The 25,156-nt window shown below is 27.2% G+C and overlaps 3 protein-coding genes across 6 annotated transcripts; 2 read left to right on the top strand and 1 right to left on the bottom strand.

Moving 5' to 3' along the window:
- The first annotated feature begins 57 nt into the window (after positions 1 to 57).
- LOC114124865 (uncharacterized) lies at positions 58 to 5,951 on the top strand. Its single transcript, XM_050206239.1, has 5 exons — positions 58 to 316; positions 793 to 891; positions 995 to 1,119; positions 4,427 to 4,622; positions 5,737 to 5,951. Exons 1-5 carry the CDS (start codon positions 262 to 264, stop codon positions 5,841 to 5,843), a joined length of 582 nt encoding a protein of 193 aa, XP_050062196.1. The 5' UTR covers positions 58 to 261; the 3' UTR covers positions 5,844 to 5,951.
- Positions 5,952 to 12,032: 6,081 nt separating this feature from the next.
- Positions 12,033 to 18,943, top strand: LOC114124859 (protein enabled). 4 transcript variants are annotated; one of them, XM_027988288.2, is made up of 9 exons: positions 12,033 to 12,543; positions 16,111 to 16,276; positions 16,607 to 16,762; positions 16,873 to 16,988; positions 17,057 to 17,154; positions 17,267 to 17,544; positions 17,625 to 17,810; positions 18,095 to 18,350; positions 18,549 to 18,943. In XM_027988288.2, exons 1-9 carry the CDS (start codon positions 12,539 to 12,541, stop codon positions 18,575 to 18,577), a joined length of 1,290 nt encoding a protein of 429 aa, XP_027844089.2. In that variant the 5' UTR covers positions 12,033 to 12,538; the 3' UTR covers positions 18,578 to 18,943. The 4 variants fall into 4 exon arrangements, with proteins under 4 accessions (XP_027844089.2, XP_050062190.1, XP_050062188.1 ...); XM_050206233.1 differs by lacking the exon at positions 12,033 to 12,543 and adding an exon at positions 12,649 to 13,138 and having other exon boundaries at positions 17,093 to 17,154; XM_050206231.1 differs by lacking the exon at positions 12,033 to 12,543 and adding an exon at positions 12,655 to 13,138.
- Positions 18,944 to 20,072: 1,129 nt separating this feature from the next.
- Positions 20,073 to 23,633, bottom strand: LOC114124858 (T-complex protein 1 subunit gamma-like). The gene is given in 3 exon segments (XM_027988287.2): positions 20,073 to 21,349; positions 21,352 to 21,882; positions 23,087 to 23,633. Coding segments are annotated over 3 exon segments (1,653 nt in total). The 5' UTR covers positions 23,181 to 23,633; the 3' UTR covers positions 20,073 to 20,321.
- Positions 23,634 to 25,156: the final 1,523 nt, after the last annotated feature.

Raw genomic sequence — 25,156 nt, 5'->3', positions numbered from 1 at the left:
GATAATAATGTACGAGTGATTTACTGAACTCATGGACTAAGATATATCTAATCTATCTCAGTGCTGAACTCTATACATAAATGATGACTGATGTCACCACGATACTGTTGTTACTTGTTATCTATGTTTTGTGGACTGAGACACTACTAGACGTCTTCGAGTCTTAACTGAAATTGGTTTTTTTGTTGTTTTCAACTATTACTACTTAATATATATATTTTTTTACTGTTTTATAATAACAACAATTGAACTGTCTATGAAATGGCTTTACCAAATATTTCTGATTTACCCAATACACTAACAATATTAGAAGATGGTGAGTTAAATAAAAATGTTACAGATTATTACCTACTTCATTACATTATAAAATATTTTAGATTTGTTAATAAATTTTATTGAATTTTATCCTATGCGTTCAAAATGTTATTTTTTGGTATCCAGAACATCTATTTAATCACACTTAGTCACTTATTAAATAGGACCAATATAAAGTTAAGTTTTCTTATTTTGAAATTTTTTAAAACTGATAAATTTTAAAAGTAATAGTTATATACAATCGTTATTGAACAATTATTATACATTTTCTTAAGAATTACCACAACAATTTATAATTAAGTAATTGTTAATAAGTGATATCTTGCTGATGACAAGTTTTTAGAGTTTTGGTATTTACATAATTATATTTTTTTTTTATTATTATTATTTCAAATTCATAATTATATTTATAATTTAATAACTATAGTTATTAAACTAAAATTAGAATTTAAATAATACATAATTTGTTTTTTTTAGATTATCTTTCACAATTTGTAACAACCAATACTGAAAATAAATGTAAGAATAATGTTGTACAGCTCACTGCAGAAGAGCAGTTGAAAAAATTAAGTCAAGGTAAAAAATATATTAACTTGTTTTTATTATATTTATTTTTAAATTTCATTGTTGGGGAATCAATTTAAAATCTATCTAATAAAATATTAAAATTACATTTTAGGTTTAGAATATGTTGACCAACTTATATGTGATCAAACGTATGATAACCATGAAGAATTATTTAATCAAGTGACTTGGACTGAAAACTTAGAATCAATTATAAATGAAATATCATCACAGATACAGGTAAATTTATAATTATTTCTTAATTTAATAAGCTAGTTTTAATATAATTTACATTAGAATTTGGTTAAATTATATAATATTTTAATAGCCAGGGCACTATTTGTTTTCTCTTTGGTCCATGTACAGTATAGATAAAACACATTCTGAAAAATAATTAATTATTCTTTTGGAATAACTATAGATTAGTATTGCCCAATACAAAAATTATGAAGAATAATATTTTTAAAGGTTTGACAGTTGATACATACATTTTTATAAATATTACTTATATGTCACTGATTCTCCACTTATTTCATTTTTTATTGCTCGTTCATAGTTGTTAATATTTTTTTAAAACCTTTATTAAATAATGTAGAAAACAGTGTATCTCCTCGGAAAAAACTTTATTTTTCCTCTAACAGATCTAAGACATTCTGTAAAATTGTAATTTAAAATTTGTATCTATTCAATTTTATTAGATTTATATTCTTTGCTATACTAAATATTTCTAACTTTTTTCATACTTAATTTATATTTCTACTGCGATATCAGCCCATTTATTAATTTTTATTCAATAAATACTAAATATAGGTCTAAATAAAATTCATTTTTATGAGTGTTTGAAATTTAAATTTTTACAAAACCGCGTTAAATAACGGTTTAGCCTCAAACGATTTTTGATATTTGTTATAATTCAAAAAGTATAAGTCGTAGATACTTGAAAATTTTACCAGTTATTTAGATTGGCATTTTATTTACTTGATTTAATTTTCAAAATATTTTGAGTTTTTTTGAGTTATTTATAGACAATTGAAATTTTCAATTTTTCTGAAAATGTTTTTTTAAAGGGTCGATAAAATTTTTTTGGCCCTATCAAAATACTTGAAAATTTTATACGAAGTTCCTCATATGTTATTCTTATAGTTATTAAAAAATTATAAGAATACATAGGCACAACTTTTTTTTATTAGCATTTGAAGTTCAAATTTTGACAAAAACTCGTCAAAATCATGAATATTTGCAAATTATTTTGTAGTTCAAAATTCATAAAATTGTTTGTATAGGTAGCTAAGAGTAGAAAATTTAATACAAGATTTCCCATAAGTTTTGCTTCAAAAAGCTATAGAGAAAATTTTAAGAGTCATTATAGGAAAAATGTTTTGAGCGTTTGAGTTTTAAATTTTTATGAAATCGGAATATTTGTTTCAAAATAGAATATATGACAATATTTAATTATAATATATTATAGACTGACAAATCATCTCCGTTCAGAATCGTTTTTCGTATACAATGATACTTATCATTGCATTCAAATTTAATCTACCCTAGTCCGAGGTCTACCCCACCCCCTAATGTACAGCAGAGCGGTACCCACTTGCCGACTTTTTTTTTTTTAAATTTTGTTTACTAATCATTTATATAAACTAACTATTTTAAAATTGAAGCTTTAATGTTTTTTGTCTAAGAAAAAAATCTAAATATAATATACTAATTTGTATGTCATTTGTCATTTGTTAATATTCATGTTATAAGAAAAAATGTTGTGTTCTTAATTTAGTCCACACTTATATGTGTTGTATCCATCTTACAAGTATAAACATACATCATAGTAAAAACTGTATCATGCAGGCAAGAACTACTAGGACTGTAGTCTATTTTAAACAATATAAAAAGGAAACTTTGGTCATACAACATTATTTTTAATTTTTTGATATCACTTCTAAAAAAAAATTCTTATTTCAAAATTCATTATTTTTGTGTTTTTCAAACTTTTTTTGTAATTCTGATGTTAAAAAAGTAGGTCAGCGCATTTCGGTGGTGGATGTTTGTCCATTGTCCTTTCGGTCCTCGGACAGGATAGTGTAATTTTACTGTAGGTATTCAATTTAAATGCAATATGATTGCATTTGATAAAAATCGATTTTGAGCGGATGAGGGGATTTTTTTTATTTAGTTTTATTCGTTTCTATGGTGATAAACAAAGCCGTAATTATTTTACACCACATACTCATGAAGTTGTACATTTCTTCTCCTTTAACCGCTTTTATTTTGAGTATCATTTCAAAAATCAAAAAATGACCTGTTTCAAGTACTAGATCAAGAACATTACCTTTCAGAAAATATGCTACACTAGTTCTTTTGAACAAGTTTAGAGGGAGAAAAAGTATTTACAGAATAAAAAAGAAATAAACATCATTATAAAACCAATACATTCCTCGTTCCGCTCAGAATTTAAAAAATAAAAACCATGGTACATATTATATAAAATCTTCTTTTACTCATGTGAAAATTGGGTTGTATAACTTGGACTACAGTCCTAGTGGTTTTTGCCTTGTAATACCGTTTTTACTATGTTGTACGTTTGTAAAACTGGACAATACATGCAAGTGGGGTATTCTCTTAGAAAATAAAAATAACTTTACTACCAGATTCTTCATTAAAAAAAAAAAAACTATTTTTTTTTTACATGAAAAACCAAATAAATTTAAATGAATAAATTTTTTTGGTATTTAATTGTAGTTTATATTTAATAAGTAATAACACATCCATTTTCCATAATTGAAATTAATAGAAGAGTAGATAAAAATCCATCTTTTTTCATTCTTAATTGATTTACATGTTGAATGCAGAAATTACCAAGTTGCTTAGAGCATATCCAGGATTTTTTTATGGAGGGCTAAACACTTTTAACTTGAGTTATAGAAAATAAAAACAAAAAAAAATTAATGAATACTTAATAATACTTTTTAACTCAAATAACTAATAACTAAAAACAAGAAATGTATTAATTAATTTATTAATCAAATAATTAATTTTGTAAGACAATTTCCATATTTAAATTTAAATATTTCAAAACACTAAAAAATAAAGCCAATTAGGGGGGCTAAGTTTCTTTAGTCCCCTCCCCCCTAGGCTCTTGGGTATGCCACTGAAGTTCGCCATATGTTTTTTAAAAGGGTAGTATAAGAGATTTCATCAATTTTTTTTTTTCAAAAGATATTTAAGAAAAATATAAAACACATTTAAAAAAATAAAATGTATAAAAATTATAAATTTTAATTTGGTGAATTTAGTGCTCTAATTCACTTGACCTTTTTACCTCCCTTTTAGCACAATTACAATTCATTTTTTTTTTTAAGTAATAAAAAAGGAATTTATCAATAATTTTTATACTAGAAAATATATTCTTAATTTTACAAATAGTGTTAATTGATTCTACCTTAGCCACTATTTCATCAGAAACAAATATATTTTACTTTGTTAAATAATATACAGAATACAGATATTATGTAAAAGAAGTAATATGTTTATTTATTGTATTTTTTAGAACTTGCAATCATCAATTGAACTACTTAAGTGTAAAATTGTAGATTTATTTGTGAAAGTTCAAACTCAAGTTGTCATATTAAATAGATTACATGCTATTTGTGATTTATTAAGAAAAATTATGAGAACACAAAGTTTAACATTGCAAACACTAGACAAAGAAAACGTTATGTCTTCTCACTCGATGTTAGAAATTAGTATGTATAAATATAATTTATTTAATATATTTTTTAATGTTCTTTATTTACTTAAAAATATTGTAAACACATTCAATGAGAATATATTTTAGATAGAGAGTATAGAGGTATGAAAACCATAATAAAAAAATACTGAATGCAACATGCATAATGAATTGTTTTATATACATAGGCACAAATCGTAGGGGTGCTTATCACCCTGAAATTTAATGATAGCACTCCGAATCCCGTAATTACCTATAACTTATATAGTGTTACTACCATAATATTTCCATAATAATAACATTTATTAAAAATTCATTAACTAAATTGTTTAATTTAAGTTTATTTAAAGACTATTAGGCTTATCGGTTGGGTTAAATAAGTATGCTGAAAATAAACTTACATTTTCATTAAATTTGTATAATAAATTAAATTAATTTGTTTTATTTAAAATGTTTAGTTATATTTGTGAGATTTACATTTTATTAATATATATGGTATGGTACTTTCGGGGTGTGCGAGGAGCCCCTCACGAGCTGGGTCTGTTTCCTTAAACATTTTGGTACTTAAGCCCCCCTAATATTTTCGGATGATTCGCGCCTATGTTTATATATTAACTTATTACAAATATATTTATCCTATACATTTTCTACAAAATTCCTAATCATATCTAATTTTCATTTTTCATAAAAAACGATTTAAGATTTTAATTGTAATGGATAAATAATTGTAGCTGAAGTTTTAAAAGTTATATAATTAATATAAAGTTAACTATATTATGCTGACACATTAACATATCATCAAAAAATTGGAGTGAGTTTTAAAACATTCTAAGCTTTTCTTCTTTCAAAAAAATATTAGATTGATATTTTTATCCCGTTAAACATTTTTTGGAATCATAATTTTTTTTATAATAATAATTATGAAATTCATTAAAGATTAAATTACATTTCATTGTTTATTTTCTTATTATTAAACGTTTATACAAGATTTGTGGTTCTAATTTAAGAATTTATTTTAAAAACTAAGTTAACTTGGTTAATTTTATTTTATTATAGTTAAGTAATCTGTGATTAGAATATTTACTGGTACACTATAGTTTATTTGTATTTTTTTTTTTTGATTTTTGCAGAAGAATTAATTGAAGATAAAGATTTGAAAGAAATAACATTTTTAAGCAAAGATTTAATTAAATTAAGTAACTTTTGTGAAAAAAAGAATTTTATTGGATTGAAATGACATAGTTTTGTTATTATACATTTATATATTTTATGGTTGATCTTAAGTTTTATGGATAATGTAAATATATATATTATATGGTTGAAAATTATATAGTAATTTCCTTCATGTTTCTGTTGTCAAAATATAATATTATATGTGTATTACATATATTATATACTATATCATTTTAATATTTATTAAAATGTAGCTTGTCTATTTGTTAAATAATATAAAGATTCTATTAATACATACAATTTATATTTATTTATTTTCAAAAACTTCTTTTTAAAATTTTTTATTGCAAGTAGTTGTTTACTTATTTTATTTAATAAGTCATGTACATTTAAACCTGTATGAGCATAAATATAGTAATTTAATATTTGTGTAGGACTTAGGACTTATTCCATCAATACAGTTTGCAGCTTTTCAATTTTTGAAAGGCTTTAATTTTATATAAGGGTATTTTGAATACAATATACTTGGTAAATGTGACGTCTTAAAAGTTATGTTACTATTTTTAAATTTTTATTAAGTTAATATCACTATTTGAGGTTGAAATGTTTTACAGCTCATTAAAAGTTTTATGCTGTTGAGGAATAAATCATTCCTTTAGAGGGAGGATATGCGCTGTCATCTGAAATGACTGAAGATGATCTCCAACTTATCTTAAATTTATTAAGTACTTGTATATATTTGTGTTCTATAGTCTATAATACAAATTAAATAAAAAATTAGGTACATGATTATTTAAATTGAATAGTTATTTTAATGTACATTATAGTAATATATAATGTAATAAAGTAAAAACCACACAAATATAATTACAATTTAGTAACTACGTGAATTACATGAATACCAATTTATTTTAAGATTTAAGGATAATTATATTTTTTAAATTTATAAAATTAACATAGGTAGGTAGTTATTTTTATTTTGAAAAAAAAAGCAAATTAAAGATGAAGTACTCTAAGAAAACTTATTGTACCTTTAATAGGCTTTAATTCCTTTAAAAAATAAAAATGAATTTTTATGAGTACCTAATTAATAATTCCTATTCTCGTATCAATAGTTTGATAGTTCGGTAGTTCGGTTCCTTTTTTAGTTCAGCATCACTAACCTAACCGTTATCAGAAACGTTTCCAGCCATTGGGTAAGCCTAGTAGGCCCGGACCTACCCACTTTTATTCCCCAAAAAAATGTTTCATATCGTATTAAATGTATAGTCTATATTACTAATATAGGACACAGGTAAGTACCTACTATTTATACATAATTATACTATTTATTTTGTTAATAATGTTGTACTCATTTTTGAAGATCGTTTTGTATTATAAAAATACTTACTATTTGATAATTTAGTAGGTACTACAGTTATCAGTAAGACAGTAAATAAAACTTGTAACTTCTTAAAAATAAAATAAACAGTCATTTCTTAATACATGCATATGCATCATTTCGTTCAGAATCTAAAAAAGTACCTATAACCTCATAACATTTTTTTTTGACTGTATAAAATGTATCGATTGGTAATTATTTAAAATCTAAATGGAGACTTAATTATGTGTCAGAAAGCGCAATAATATTCTTATTAATTATAATTTTACAAATATTTACTTGTAAACAAAAAAATATATTTTTTTTGAAACTAGGAAGTAACGATAGTATCGTATGTAGGTAATGTATAATCGATTCACAAAAGAAGGGTGCCAAACATTTCATTCCGTACTCAAAAACAATAACTTTTTTACGTATACCTAAGTGTAAGAGTGGTTTAAATTTGTAGAAATACTGCAACAATACTGCATTATAAAGTTAAGACAATAATTTATAGTATAATATGCATAAATTATACACATGCATTATACTTTATAGCATGAAATCAATTCATTCAACAATTTATACGATGTACTATTATACGATACATGTATACAGATATATCATTTAATATATAGGTATTCCCAACAGCTTGTATTTATTTACAAACTATAATATTATTATTGTTTATTCTCATAATAACAACGCCACCGTCGTAATCGAAAGCATTGATGGCGTTAATGCTGGCACAGTCAAAATCGTAATAGTTAATTTTATTGTATAGTAATACCTATATTAAAAGTGTATAGGTAAAAATTACTTATCTATAAAAAATATTTTCTATGTGTATTGTGTTATGTATATAAATATATTTATATATAATTAAATCCACATTAAATGTTGAAAATATTTTTTAAATAATAAAGATTTTATCGTCATTTTTATATTTTTTACATACTTATGATCCAATTAGGTATTTGTCTCCTGTTAATTTTTGGCTTGGCAAAAACAATTCCCGGCCTGAAATATTGAGTATTATTGACCCTGTTGGCTGTCCACCCCTAGTAACGAGCGAAATAACTTACCCAATGCTGGAGCCTAAGTTAATACTTTTCCAGCATATTTTTGTATCATGTGCTTAAGTGGATGTCGTAGTGTCATACCCGCATATATTGTCTCCGTCATACGTAGGACGTAGACAATTTTCGTTCACCGGTTTCAATAGTGTGCTGTTATTTTTGATTTTAGAGAGAATTGACTTATTGTAAAATTTAAAGGTAAGATTATTATTTAGTGCTCTGTGTAGGCTTTTATTGATATTATGATATTATTATTTTTAAGTAATAGTCATTAGTCATGATCTTTTTGAAACTAAGTACCATACATTTTAAAACGATCATAATTTACTTCTTTGTACGGGCTACGATTCAATTTTATATTAAATCATTGTACGTGCTACGTAATACGTATGTGAGACGGAGACAACACAACAGGACGTTCTCTTAAATTAATTTTCATCTTACATGTAGTAGATAAGTACTATAGTACTATTGCTCTGTTATAAAATTATAAAATAAAATATTGATACTTGCAGTGGCTTTTAAAAAGATTTCTATTTAATAATTAATATGTTAATTATTTAATATTAATTATATTGGGCAAATGTGATTTAATATAATAATTATTATTAAATGTATAATTATATATATTAATATAAGATAAAAAGGGAGTACATTAATTTCATTAAGATAAGAATGACGCATAAAATATAACTGATAAATTTCAACGAAACATTTATAGTTTCTAAGACATGATATGGAAATATGGTTGTTAATTGTTGTAAAGAATATATTATCTAATAGAACGATCTTGTAGTTGTATAGGTAATTTGAATATTTGAATAAAATATTAAACATAAAAGCAGAAAATTATTCCAATTAATTAATTAAACAATTAAAATAATAAAATTTGGGGCAATCAATAATGACAGACTAATATATACCATATAAATTATGCTATAACAAAAATATATGCTAATACAGTTTCCTTTTAAATGTTATAGGTACTGAGTTATACTTTTGTTTAATAATATGATGGAAAAAATAATATTAATATAATTACAGTGAAATTAAATCCAATTTAGCCTTCAGTGTATATTTTCGTATCTGTATACTTAATACTATTCGCTTTAATTTCGAATTAAAATTTTGTAGTATCGTTAATTCATAATATGAATTTTTAAGTTACACGGCCATATTCTTTAGTCGTTTTATATATTTTATACTTAGTTCATAGTTGTCACAGGATAGAAATAAGCGGAGTGATTTAGTTATGGTAGCAAAACCTCTTGAATAATAAGGACAAATATTAATAAAAATATAATTTTTACATCGCATAATGTTGTCTTTTATACAGATTATAATCACAAGACGTGATCTAAAATATCCAATAAAAGTTAAAGATCTATTACATTTGATATCTTTATTAATAAAATAAAATAAATTATTATTCAAATTAATTTTTATTTTATTTTTTTTGGGTAATATTCTATGCATAGGAAATTATTTTAATTTATTAATAACTAATAAGTATTTTATAATCAAGGCTAGGATTTTATAGCACTAACAATTACTAAAATATGCCCTATAAAATCTTAAAATAAGCACTATAATATGCCCTAAAAATACAATAAATAACAAAAATGAAATTTATTTTGTTCACAAATTAAGTTTCATGCCATATAATATAAATTAGTTTTATGAAAATACGAAATAAATGTTATATTTATATGGAAAATACTAGCTGAAAATGATACCAAAACTTAAATAATAACACTAAAAGCTAAAAATCCTTTAAATATGTAAAAAATAGCAAAATAAAATTTCATATTTGAATTTTGAAGTCTCTGGTGTACAAAACAAATTTTAGCTCACTCTGCTATGTTATAATCTGTATCCAATAAAAATTAACAAATGCTATAAAATCCGAGCTCTGATTATAAGTAATAATAATTTAATAATTATATTAGATATTCAATGGACAATTTATGTTTATTTTCAGAACAATTTAAAATCGATAATCATTAATCAACGATAAAAATGTTAATTGATTAATCTAATAGTCTATCTTTACCCATTGGCCATTATATTTATATATACCTATTATCTAAGAATTTTAAATGTTATTTAAGGTAATCATGTTTTATGTTTTGATTCAGAGTGTTAGAATTAAAATTAAGAATGCTGAGCACTCTATTAGAACTTCTACGATATAATGTGCCAATGAGACCTTGTAACATTTTTGCTATATCCACGAGTGTTTTTACGTATGTATATAATAAAATGTAATTATGATAGGTAGGTATTAGGTACTGTAATATGAATAAATTATTTCTATTACATACGATTTAAAGCTCTAAAGTAAAACGATCTCGATAAATGTGAAAAATAAAGTAAAACATTAATTCTACTATAATGTAATTTATATCAATATTCCCGCGGAGAACGCTGAGTTCTTGCGACCCTTTGTGCTGCGGAGTCCTGAGAATACTTCTTAATATTCTTATATTCTACACTCTTGGTTAGTTCTCGATACTCCCAGTTCTATTTATTCACGTAATACCAATAGGTCATTTATATAATACAATAGCTAATAGGTAGCCCGATACCCAGGATGGCTTATCGATTATTTCAAAAATTCGATTTATCTTACTATTCGAAAAGCGAATAATTTTTTTAGTTCGTTAATTGGCCATTTTTATAAATATGTATAGGTATTTGTGAACGCATTGAATTTGCCAGTATAAAACCTTTTTATTTACATAGTGATTTTAATAAAAGTTACCTACAAATAATCACTACCTATCTAATTATTGAAAACGAAGAAGGCATAATATGGTAATAGGTAATTGTTGATCTCTGAGTGAAGTAGATTGTAATTTGTGGGTATATCGCTTGGATGTATGTCGTATTCAAATATTTAGTCATCATGTCACTTGTATCTACTATGACTAAATATTTAAATAAACAATAGTTTAAGTTTACCTATATGTTTTATCATACAAATATTTAAGAGTTGAGGATACTTAATATTATGGGAAATGTTGATTTAAAGACACCTGCTGCTCTGAGTATACCTATTTACTCGTTTGTTAAACTGTCAACTGATCACGTTCTAAAGCCAAACAATATTTTTAAAAACTGTTATCTCTCTTTAAATTTTCGATCATACAAACATCCGAGTGACGAATATTATTTTGTTTTTTCGTAAACAAAAAAAAAAAAAACGGTAGGTAAGTGTATTTCTGCTGTTGGACATTAGCACAATACCATTGAGGGGGGCCCGTCATCGGCACAATACTTGCATCATAAGTTGCAAGGCACTAGAAGCATTGATTTCACATTGAATAAAATCAATGGCACACAATAGGTACGACGACGTGTAGAGTTTGCCGTGTATGAATAAAACACACGAGTCCATCGGCTCCTCCCTCGTAGACGATCTGAAAAACGGTAAGAGAACTACAGACGTAAGTGTAATGATATTATGACGTATAGTATATATTATTATGTATTATATAATATCGATATACAACGGTGCGCAGCGTTGCGGTACGGACCGCGTTCGCCGAATACGTCGTCGTCGGCGGCCGACGGGGCCCGTGTTTTTATTATTGTTGTCGGTGTTATTATTATTTTTTTTTTTCGTCCGCTCCCGGCGGCCCGCCCCACCGCCGCGGCCGACGATCGCACACACCACTCCGCCCCGCGCCCAACCACCGCCGGCTGTCGTGAGTGCGCGCGCACGCGCGAGCGCCGTACCTACGCCACACGTCCGAACGGCGGCGGGCGCGAGGTAGCGGCGGCGGCGGCGGCGGCGGCAGTGCCCAATCCATTCCGCGGCGCACACACACGCGCACGCAGACGACGACAGTGTCAGTAACAAAACGCATTCGCCGCGAACGGGTGGCGTTGAGCACGTCCCGAGTGTGTTTGTTTGTGCGTGTGCGTGTGCGCGTCGCTCGTGTGACTATACACATACATATACGATATATATATAATAACAACAACACCGTGTATTATATAGGTAAATGCGCACCGTGTGTGTGATGAACGTCGGCAGTTGTAGTCGTATCACGCAGGCAGACGAACCACCGACGTCAGTCCGGTCAGTGTGAACTGCGTGTGCGCCCCGTTTATCTCCACCGCCGGGCCGTTGCACTCGTTAGCGAGACACGACGACGACGACGGTGATGCCGAGCGGCTGTCCGTCCGCCGCCGACGACGACCACTGTTTCTTCTACTCCTGAACCTCGCGGGGCCACGGCCACGACCGCGAAGACGGCGGAATCTCCGGACGCGACCACCACCGACGAAGCCGCCGCCGCCTTATCAGCAATCATGAGGTGAGTCTCGGTAGTTTGTATCGCACAGGTACCTCGACACGCAGGTAGGTAGATGGGTACCTCGGTCGAGACTTTTACCACGACGTAAGTCCTGCCCGCCGCCCCGTTCTCCCCGGTGGGCCGCGACAGGTACCACCTATCTATGTGTTTTCAGGAATGTTTTCCTCTTGATTACACGTACGTTTTCCCGCCCCGCGCGTATCCGAACACCACACGGGCACACCCCACCCACCCCTCCGCGGGTGGATCAGTGCCGTATTGTTCGGGGACGACGTGCTGTTTGTCGTCATGTGTACAATCTCTGGATTCACATCGTCGCAAGTCCTGCCGCTCCGGTGCGGGTTTTCGTCCGTTTTTCCGTCGGGTGCGTCTACGTAGCCGCGTTATTTCATCACCCCGTCGAGACGAGACTATACCCAGACGCAGACGTCGTTTTAATTCGGTATCATCCAGTCCAGTCCGTGTTCCGCGAAAACGTTGTAGAGTATTCGGCCTGTCCGGGTAGTAGTAAGTTGGTCGTATTGTAGATGTGCAAGTCTCCGGACGACGACAATAATATGTCTGCCAAGCTCCCGACTTCGTCGCTCGACATTTGGTAAGCGTCGTTTTCCATCACGTCCTTTTTTCTTTAAATTTATCCGAAATCAGTCGTAAGCGGTAAGCGTAATTACAAAATTTTTATTTCGTGTTTTACCCGCGAGCCACTCCCCTCCCCCGACCATCAAACGGAACGATCCTCACTTTTCACTCGGCCCGAGCACGTCTCTTTTATCTTATCTATACTACACAAAAATGTCAGATATCTTAATGCGAAAATAATGTTTTTTTTTCAAACCATTAAATTTAGTTTTTTTTTTTTCTGTAATTAATTTTTTTTTCGAAATAGTTGACAATTAGGCAGATAGTCTCTAATGACTGTCCGTCTCATTATAGTATTAGACCTAACAGGAATATCATGACCATGATTTACCATTTCTGAACCAATTAATAAAATTATAAATTTATCTATGAGTCATATCAAAAACTTCTAATACCAATTAGCTGACAAATATCAAAAGTATTTATTATCTTGGTGATTAACTAATATAATAATAATAATAATAATGAGTAATGAGAGTAATTTTGTATAACATAATATTTAAAATATGTTTGAAACATCAATTAATACATAAATGTTAATTATTGATTGTAAAATTATTTAAAATATTATCTTTTATTTGTCAATATAAAATTTACTTATACAAGTTTACCAGTTGTGCCTATAATAAAAAATTATTTAACAATATTTACTACACTATTTTATTTCCAAGAATATTTTATGCTCATTGGGTATCTAATTTATTTCACCTATAAAATATTTACTAAGTATCATCTACTGTGTCATTTGTTTTTTGTTTATTGTTATATATGTAGGCTATTTAATTGAACCTTCAACATATAACTGTAAACATTTAAGTCATTTAACTCAACAAATAAAACAGGAAGTTGATAATACAAAATCACAAAAAAAAGACATAAAAAATATCACTATCGAGTATAATTTTTTATGATAATTATATTTATAAAAAGTACCACCCACATAATATAGCAGTTAGTAGATAATATTAATGTATATTACATAAATATATTTTTAAATCACAGTAAAATTTTGTATAAAATAAAAATGCCATTAAACATAATTTTTTATGTTAATTATCTTTAAAAAAAGTATCACCCACATATAGCAGTGACTAGTGAGTAGATTGAGGAGTAGCTTATATTATTAAATATTTTATAAATATATTCTTAAATCGCAGTAAAATGTCATAAAATAAAAATACCATTAAATATCATTTTTTGTGTTAATTATCTTTATAAAAAGTACAAACCTCATATAGTAGTTAGGTAATGGATTATATTTCATTCAGCGTTTATTTTATGAGTATTTTATTTTTATAATACTATGAACATAGAACATTTAAATAAGTTATTTAGGTACCTATTTATAATTACAAAACTTTTTTATTAGGTACCATACTGTAAATTTAACAAATTTTATAAAATTAGAGAAAAAATGTATAATTAATATGTATTTATTTGATACAAATTTTATTATTTTAAAATATTGTTAATTTATCATCATAAAGTATATTTCTATATTTTCTTTTATAAATGTTAATAAGAATAACACGTTATAATATATTATTATTACTATCTTTCTTAATATTATTGACTTATAAGAAAAATGTTTTGGTTAATTTTCTAAACATATCTACTGTATTTGTATCAGGGCCATATTTAGATGTGTAGAAGCTCAGAAATAATAAAGGAAACACCTTATTATATTTTAAATAGATTAAATATTTTTTCCCTGTTTTTATCTTTCAAGAGTTTCAATAATTTACTGTAAGAAAAAGTAATAAAAACACAAAAAATTAAGTTACCTATGATGTTTACAAATGAAATCTTAGTTGTGAGCTTTTTTTTTGCACCCTGGCAAAATGAAATGATAAAAAAATTCTAAGAATTTTGTAATTTGCTGTTTAGTGGAAGTTCAATTAATATTTTTATATCGGTCTAATAGTGTCTTTTACCTGGTATGAGATAAAAATAAATACATTATAATTTTCCAAGCAGTTATAAACTATTGTTATTTCATAAATATATTTTTTTATATTATTTGATATCTGGCTCTGTTTTGTACTATTATTATTATTATTATCAATATTTATCATAATTATATATTTTTCCACAAATATCAATGTTTAGATACTTAGATAAAATATAAAAATAATAAATAATAATAATAATAGTAATTAATATACCAAATTTTAACTTGAACAGTATTACATCTAATTTAGTACTTTATTTTAGTACATTTAGGTAACTACCTATTTTTTTATTTTTTTAGCTTACAGTATTATTGTAAGATCCTGTATCATTGAATTACATCTCTTTATTAAAAATGAAAAAAAATTGAATAGCAATGGACATGATAATATAACCTTGTCAAAATTAAATTTTTTTTTCTTTTTGCCCAATAAGCACTGTATCAGTATTGAGTAAAGGATACTTTTGTGTTATATTGATTACTATAATTTTTAAACAAAAAAGCATTATTTGTTACATTAAATGATAATTATTAATGAAATAAGTACCCATTGATGGTCTTATAGTTAGATACATGGGTAGTAAATTTAACATTAAATATTAAATTGTTTAATACAATGGTGATACAGATAGGTTAGGAATCTATCCGTACGTTACAACACAGGAATGTAAACTTATAAATAAATTGATGATTTTATTTAACTAACCATTAGGTTTGTATAATAATAAGTAGTTTTGTAAATATTTGGATAGTCAAATTACCTGAAAGTACTAAATAATCAAGATATTGCCTTCATGTTATCTGTATAAAAGATAATAAATAGAAAACTAAAAAAAAAATTGAGAAAAATTATAGGATACTTAAATTATAAATATTGATTCATATTGCACTTATAACATTAATTGATAAGTTTGTTTTATTATGTTATATTACTTAGCTGTTGATTGGCTAAACATTTGTGTTATAAATTATTTCAGTGAAACAAGTATTACATCAGCCAGAGCATCTGTGATGATTTATGATGACAACAGCAAAAAATGGGTTCCAAGTGGAACATCGTCAGGCCTTAGTAAAGTACACATTTTTAAACATGTGACCAATAATACATTCCGTGTAGTTGGAAGAAAACTACAAGACCATGAGGTAATTTTTTTGAATTAAAATTGTTATGCTTAATATTAAAGTTAATTTTTCTTTGTTGCCTATAATATGTTATATTTCATATAAATTCATTCTTGATTTTTTTTCTTTGTATTACAATTTTTTATCAAAATACTCAACACAATTATTTATTAGAATTCCTTTTTTTTTACATTTTACTTCGAATTAAATTTTCTTAAAAGTAGAAAATGTTTATAAACAAGTTTGTTTCTTCATTATAACCTTTCATGTGTTCATAATTTGATTAAAACAGTGCATACAATATTACGTTTCTAATACTAGTTAAATATTTGTATTTAATGTTTTGAACAGGTTGTTATAAATTGTGTCATTTTAAAGACTCTAAAATATAATCAAGCAACAACAACATTCCATCAATGGAGAGATAATAAGCATGTATATGGTTTGAATTTTAGTAGCAAAGAAGATGCTGATTCTTTTGCACGAGCTATGGTGTATGCTCTTGAGGTATTTTACATAAAGTCATAACCTTACCTATAGTCATGCTTATGTATTGTATATTATCATATTTGAAAAAATAGTTAAAGAAAGGTTTACTAAGCATTTTTTAAATTTAGGTTCTAGATTCTGTATCCAGGAATAATATTAATAATCCTCACAATCATATACTACCTCCAGCACCTCCTATATATCAACAAGCAAATGGACAGTATGATGAAGATATGGGATACAGGTATTATATCATTAATGTATTTTATATATAAAATAAATTACTGTTATCTAATTGCTTATTTACCTCAGAGATTGGTGTACAAATAATGTACCTAATCATTTCAGAAGCATGACGAAAGATGATGCTGCCATTATCCAAGAAAGAAGAATGTCTCAGCAAAATCAAAGTAAGTTGTGATTATAAATAAAATATTTTTCTTAAAACTGCTTGATTAGTAATATTAATAATTTAACACATATAATATTTTATGGAATAAAAATAATTTTGTATTATTTTAGTCGTTAGCACAACAAACGGTTTACCAACCATTCCACCTGCACCTCCTCAGTTGCCTACTTCAGGTCACCATCGCACATCATCGGCTCCGCCAGCACCAGTTCCTCCCCCTCCTCCACCAGGTATGTCAAACCCATTGCCTCCTCAACCACCTCCAATGCCTGGCAGTCTACCAAGACCTAGTAGCAATGGAGAATCTGAGCACAGCGAATCTGTTGCTGACCAGACATCGTCTTTAGCTGTACAGTTACAGGCGGCTCGTTTAAAACGTACCAATAAGGTATGTTACTATAATTATAAATTTATAAAACCATTTCTTAAGTTAAATTTCTATGTTTTTCAATCTTATTAACACTAAAGCAGCATCCAGCTGAAAATAGTGGCTCATCTACGAGTAGTGCTAGTAGTGGTGGAAGTGGAAATTATGGGACCCTTGGTAGAAATGCGAATGGTGGCGGTATGGCATCAATGATGGATGAGATGGCACGTACATTAGCAAGACGTCGAGCTGCTGTTGAAAAGAAAGAACCAGTTGATTGTCCTCAAGTTAGTACTTATTTGGTATTTTAATAACATTTTTCTTTTTCTCTAATAAAGACCTTGCCTTGTCATTGTAATATTATGAATAATATTATTTAATCTATGTATATATTTAAGAGCACGACTAATTTATCTACTAAAAATTATGTTTTTATCTTCCTATTTCATATAGCGTGTAAAAATATAATGTTCTGTAAAAAAAATCAGTGCTTAATTAATTTGACAGCGCTTTTGTTATAAAATACTTTAAAAATGTTTTCTATACAATAATCATCTTTATTTCCTTGTAGGATGAAAGTGTATCTCCTGGTGACAAAAAAAATTGGAATCGTAATGATAGTCAAAAAAGCTCATTAAATGGTTGTGAAAGTCCTAAACTTGGCCGAAAACAATTGTCTGCTACTTCCACTGAAGACTTGATAACATCTAAGTCATTTGGAGACAATTGTATATCAAATATATCATTAGAGTTACAGACATTAAAACAAGATATACTACGTGAAATACGCAAAGAATTGAATCGAATGAAATTGGAAATCATTGAAAGTAAATACATTTTATTTATTAAATCTATTTTTGTATATTTAAGTTCATGGTTTTAATTAAATTAAATTCAGTGTTGTTATTCTAAAAATTTAAACACTGTTTTCATGTAAATCATAATGAAATATTAATTATATCCGAGTGAAAACTCGGATGATTTAATAGTTTATCTAATTTTTATATTATTTTAATAATTTTCAGGCGTTAAAGTAGAGATAAGCAAAAGATAAGTGAACAACAATCATCTATCAAACAAGTATCAAATTACAAATATTCATTTTAAATTTTATATTGATTCGATGCTTGTTCTTTTTCTATTAAGTGAACATTTTCGAACTGAATCTCATTTTATTACTGTTATATGATTTAGGTACACTCATAGATAATATTATTGTAAACCTATTTATGACTTAACTCATTTATAGCTACTTAATTTAAACTATTTCTTACATAATCAAGTTATTATGTAGCGCATATTTTTTATATCAAAATTGTTTTTTTTTTTTTATGTGAGTGTAATCACCTTATGATTTAAGTGTGAACAATTTGTATTATATTATTTATGAAAAAAATAAAAAGCATGGTAAACGCTTCAATTTATGTATTTAAATACTCATGTATTAACTTTTTTTATGATAATTATTAATTATTATTTTTGGCAATGATAAGATAATTTATTATAAGTGATGGCATAATTACGTATGCACACATTTAATATGCTCAAGATAATGTATCTTAAATAAATACACCATGTCATATCTGAAAGAAAATTTTCAATAGTAATAATTTCTTTAGGTACTTTATGGTTATTATTACCATGCAGTGGACTACATTATATTATTGTCATCAAAATTTGGTTCTCGCATGTACGATACACATTTTATTACAAAGCAATATAAAAATATATTTATTAAAATATATATAAAACTGATAAATTACTAAACATGATTATAGAAATATAGAAACATAATAATTAGCTTGGTGAAAATAATGTTCTGCAATGCATGGTTGAATTTCAATGAATTTATCGTTACAAGTTAAATACTTCATGAATTCAACTAAATACTCATTAAAATGAGACGTTATTAATTGTTGTATTATGTAATCAATCTACACAGTTTGTGTATCAAAAGAATTATTTGTAGGGTTGATGATAAAAATCAGTGTTTTAATCTTCTTAACTGAGTATGTTACAAAAACTATGTCTACAATCGTGATACACAGTTGTACCTTGATTTATGTTGTTGGTGATTGAATGTTTAAGTGTATCTGTAGTCAGCAGTCTTTATCTTTAACCTCAATTGAACGACATTCTTTATTTTCTCAATAAATGTCTCCTTAAGTAAAATATTATATACAAGTAATTGAACAGCCGGAATAACTGAAATGTACGCATAATACATTTTCATATTGGTTATCACATTAATATTTGTGTGTTATTGTTATCTTTGATTGATTGGAAGTAAGTTGGTTATGTTAACCATGCTGGCTTTATAGAGAAGTAGGAACTTAAATCAAAGCTGTATTAATTTTATTATTGAACTGAACTGATCCAATGGTTGTTCATTAACTTCAATTGTATTAATAAGGTATGCCAATTATGAAATAGTTAAAATGGCAAATCAACAAATAGATTATTAATAGTATTAATACAACTATTATCATAACAATTAAAAAAAATAGAGATGTTTTTAATAAATTTTAAAATTGTAAGCGATGAAAACATTTTTTTTTCTGTAGTAATTTGTTTAATAAATTTCAATAACTTTAAACATTGAACATTTTTTAAAAATATATATATGAATATGATAGAAATAATTTTATAATAATATATGAACGTTGCAACATAGATATAAAAAATGATTTTAATGACATGATCAAGCATTAGATTAAGTATTTAATATAAAAGAACAAAAGCAAGTTTTAATTAATGTAAAAATGTTTAATGAATTGAGCAATCATTTAAAACGTTAACTATTCTTTCATAGATTCTTCAGTTGGCTGTGCAGATGGTTTTGGCTGTCCATCATCTCCAATCTTTTTAGTTCCTGATACAATATCATCAATTCTCACCAACAATATGGCAGTTTCAATTGCAGTTTTGTATACTTGAGATTTAACAACAATTGGTTCCCATATTTTCAGATCCTTCATATTGGATAGTTCTCCAGTTTCACCATTAATACCCCAATACTCATTGCCTTTGATTGCATGCTTGGCTCTTAATGATGTCATTGTTCTAATGGTACTAACACCACAATTTTGCAATAGAGTACGTGGTATCACTTCCAATGCTTCTGCAACAGCTTTATAGGGCCACTGTACAACACCTGCTATATTTGAGCTTCTTTTCATCAACGCCTGCGATATAGCCATTTCAATGGAACCACCGCCTGTAACTAATCTCGGGTTCAACATAATATTTTTAGCCACATGCAAAGCGTCTTGTAAATTCCTCTCGACTTCATTCAATATATCTTTGCTTGGTCCCCTAAGTAATATAGTACAGGCTTTTGGGTTGATGCATTCGGTAATGAATGTGAAATATTCATCACCAATCTTTTTAACTTCAAAACGACCAGCTCCCGTTCCAACATGACCTTCACATAGTTCATCTGTTCGTGTTACTATCGTAGCATTACAGGCTCTTGCAACGCGATTGTTATCAGATTTTCTTAAACGTCTAATCACAGATACATTTGCTTTCAATAAGTAATGTTGCGCTAAATCAGAAACTCCTTTTTCAGTACATACCAAGTCTGGTTTCAATGCAATAATGTCTTTGCAAATTTGTTCAATATACTCTTCTTCAATTTGCAATAACCTAGTGAAATCAGTTTCTTTTACAATTTCAACTTCTGTTTGACTTTCACCTTTTTTAAACTCCAAGGAACAATCTAAAAGAATAATTCTAGGATTTTTGATTAATCTTCTCATTTTAGGATGCGTAATATCTTTGTTCAACATAATTCCATTTAATAATTCAGAATCTTCAATTGCACACCTGGCACTTTCTCTACCTTGGCATACCTTTTTGTATCAATTTCAGTACGGCCATCCTCTTTAATTCTTACTGTTTTAACAGCATTCAAAGCAATGCTACATGCTAAGTCTGACCAGGTACCAATAAATTTAGTACCTATGCATGATTGAATTACTTCAATTAGTTTATTTTCATCGTCCATTGGTAAAGGGATGCTGAATTCTTTATCTAAAATGTTTAACATGTCTTCAAGGGCTTGGCGGTATGCCTTGATAATAACAGTTGGATGAATTTTTTGTTCCAAAAATTGTTCAGCAACACCTAAAATTTCCCCAGCAAGTACCACAACTGAAGTAGTACCATCACCAACTTCTTCATCCTGTGTACGAGCAATCTCAATAAATGACTTGGCTGCTGGATGCTGGACAGTTATCTCTCGTAGAATTGCATTTCCATCATTTGTCATTACAATTCCACCCATTGGATCCATTAACATTTTAAGCATAGCCCTGGGCCCAATACAGGTACGCACCACATCTGCAATTGCTTTACCTGAAATTTTATATAAATAAATATTTACTAAAAATATATTCAAAGGAATAAAATTAAAATTTAGTTTAACTACATCTTCAGAAAATAAATACATAAGAAAAATTATATTTAATACAAATTTATTTATTAAAAATGTATAAAGATACTTAAAACATTTTTAATAATATAAAATCTAAAATGTTTAATTACTAATTAGTAATTAGAATGTATTTAAATACCTACAGTATATATTATGTAAAATTTCATGTAAAAAAATAAAAATAAATTACACATTAAAAGATAACTACTTAGGTATATGTATTTTTGTGTACAATCTAAATAATTCTGATTTATTTAACTCTTTTGTTTGAATTGCTATTGATATTAAGTGAGCAACGCGCACACCTGGTTATTTTTTCATTGTTATTAACTAGTTAATAAACATAGAACATAGAACATTAAAACTAACACCAAAATATTTATTTTTTAACGTATTTTCAGTATAAAACATCTTACTTAAAATAATAAAAAGATTTTTTTACCTAAACGGTATACGTATTATTTTCTTTAATTTTTAATTTTTCTTTGCTTTATTCAAACTTTTTAATTATTAGGTATCTATATCATGTTGTTTGTATTCATATAAGTTTAAGTACTCTGAAATACTTGGCATATTATTGGTAATGTGGATCTATAAGTGATGGACATCTAATGGGACACTAATGGCCGCATATTGATTATTGCAATTTGTTTATTTACAAAATGATACTTAGAAACATGCTAACTAATTAAAAGCTTCAGAGGAATTATAACATTAAAATCAACAGTTCTAAAAATGTTAACAATTGATCACTACGATACAAATGATAGTTGTACTATGATCTGGCCATGGTTTCAGATATGTAGACTGATCACAACAACAGATGTTTACTGATACCAACGTTATAACTTTGTGGGGATACACAAATTTAGATGTATTTTGAGTGCATTATTTTGTGAGTATAAAATTATTAAAAAAAAAAAAGAAAAAATGAAAAAATAACTTATGTTAATAATAATTAATATATTAAAATTGATATAAATATTAGTAAAAATACAATGTATACTAGGTAATATTATGTATATTACATATTTTGATATCTGTACTTTTTATTAAATTTGACTGGAAATTAAAAACCGTTAATAAACGAATGCAAAAGACTTTAGATATAAATCATATTCTTACCTGCGGCTATATTTTCTTTTTGAACTTTATGTCCAGATTTTCTTTTGGTGTTGGTGTTCAACACCATAACTGGACCGCCGTTTTGTGACATCATTTTCGTAAAAACGTGTGGCGAACAAATAACAATTATAATAAAAGTTATTAGTGAAATCGTAATTACGAGGAGAAATGTATGAACAGTATAAACGCTTTATGCCGGTAGCCGCACAACACGATACAACAAATGTGATAATGTTATTGGTTGCGGGGGCGGGGGGAGTACAATCGAATTATACGATAGTTTTTGTTTATCATTTCGTCATTTGTACTTTGTAGTCTGTCGAACACGGAACACAAGTCACAAATCAAAAAAACTCACAATACAAAATATACAACAATGAACACAATTTTCGAATTTCAGGTATCTTTTATTATAGTTTAATCGTCGAAAACATGAACGAAAGTGCAATATTGGTAGGATTAAAAAAAATGAAATCTGTTACCATTCGAAATAAATGACAAAATTTACATGCATAGTATGGAACATGGATCACTACAAATTGTTCCATAAAATACTTGTTCCACTATTAATTATATAATATTATAAAATTTGATTATAAAATATATTTATGTAAATTTATAACGTACTACTCGTAGCTTTATAGTCGCTTGGCAATATTGTCATTTGTGATTTGTCACTAACAAATTGTCATTCTAATCATTACATCATGATTCGAGACATTCTTTTCTATGCTCCGTGTCATCATCCCGCATCCATATAATGGTCGTGTTGTAGTGGTTTTGTAGAAGAAATAAAATTATTATTTATTCTGCGAGAGAATTTAGCGGTTTTTTTTTTAATGTTAACAGTTTATCAAGCAGAATAATGGAACACAATTTAGACTAAAGATATTGGAGATCAATTTCTATTTTTAAAGCTTTTTTTTTTGTTTCACTATTTCAATCCATTTTTACATTTTTCAGAGGCTACAAATAGTATAAATGTTTTATACAGGATATCCCTATCTAAAATTAAATTTTAAAGGTTTTCGACGTTGCGGAATTTTTTTTATCTTTATTGATAGAAAAAATCGAAAATTCAAAATATTTATAAATCACTGAAAGAGTTACAATATTTTTTTAATTAATGAAAAACTATAAACATTTGGTAAAAAATTCAATTAACTACGATTATTCGATTTTTAATCTCCTATAGGAAATTAATAAAACCTTAAAACGTTTTCAAAAAATGGTTTTGCAAAAATATTTCTTGTTTTCTTATTTTTTTCAATTATTAAACAATCACCTACTGAGAATTGTTTAATTTTGATCCCTTAAAGTATCGATCTTAAGATTATTTTGTTTACTAATTGATTTACCTATATATTATATTGAATTTAAAAATTTGAACTGTAATACTTGGATAACAAATATGTTCAGAATTTAAAAAATGAGCTAATACTTAATAGGTTACTATTCTGATGTCCTTTGCGTAGGTGTCAAGTGTAGTTTTTCATTGAATGTTGAGTAGATCACTATAGTAACGAATGCGTCAAATTTGAATTCAATGATATATTTATATCCATAATTCTAAATGACAACTAAAGCTATTCTAAATGGAAATATAGTCAATTAGCCAATATTAATAGTTTGTTAATTTAATGTAGTATTGCTAGAAGATTTGACTGATAATGAATAAGTTTACTTCAAGTATGTGAGTAGATTCCTATAATCATTTAAAGCCAGATTATAATCATAATTAAGGGGAGTTATCCCTCTTCCCATGATCTACAACAACTCTATTAACATGGCGTAGAAAAGTTTTTCCTGTTTTAAAAATATCCTTTTTAATAATTAACAAAGATTGTAGACATTGAAAACATTTTTTTTCCCAAAGAAGTATAAAATATAAAATATATTTAGAATACGTACCAGAATAATATTTAAATACACAATATGTAGGTATTATTTTTTTTTCAAGAATGACTCAAACAATAGTTGAAGAAATAAGAAATTAAAAAATATAAATTTAAGAATATATGGCAGTAGTTTTTTAGTATTGTTTCAACAATAGATAAGATAATTTTTTTA

This window comes from Aphis gossypii, chromosome X (assembly GCF_020184175.1).
Source record: "Aphis gossypii isolate Hap1 chromosome X, ASM2018417v2, whole genome shotgun sequence".
NCBI classification, from domain to species: domain Eukaryota; kingdom Metazoa; phylum Arthropoda; class Insecta; order Hemiptera; family Aphididae; genus Aphis; species Aphis gossypii.
This window is presented reverse-complemented; position numbering and strand designations above follow the sequence as displayed.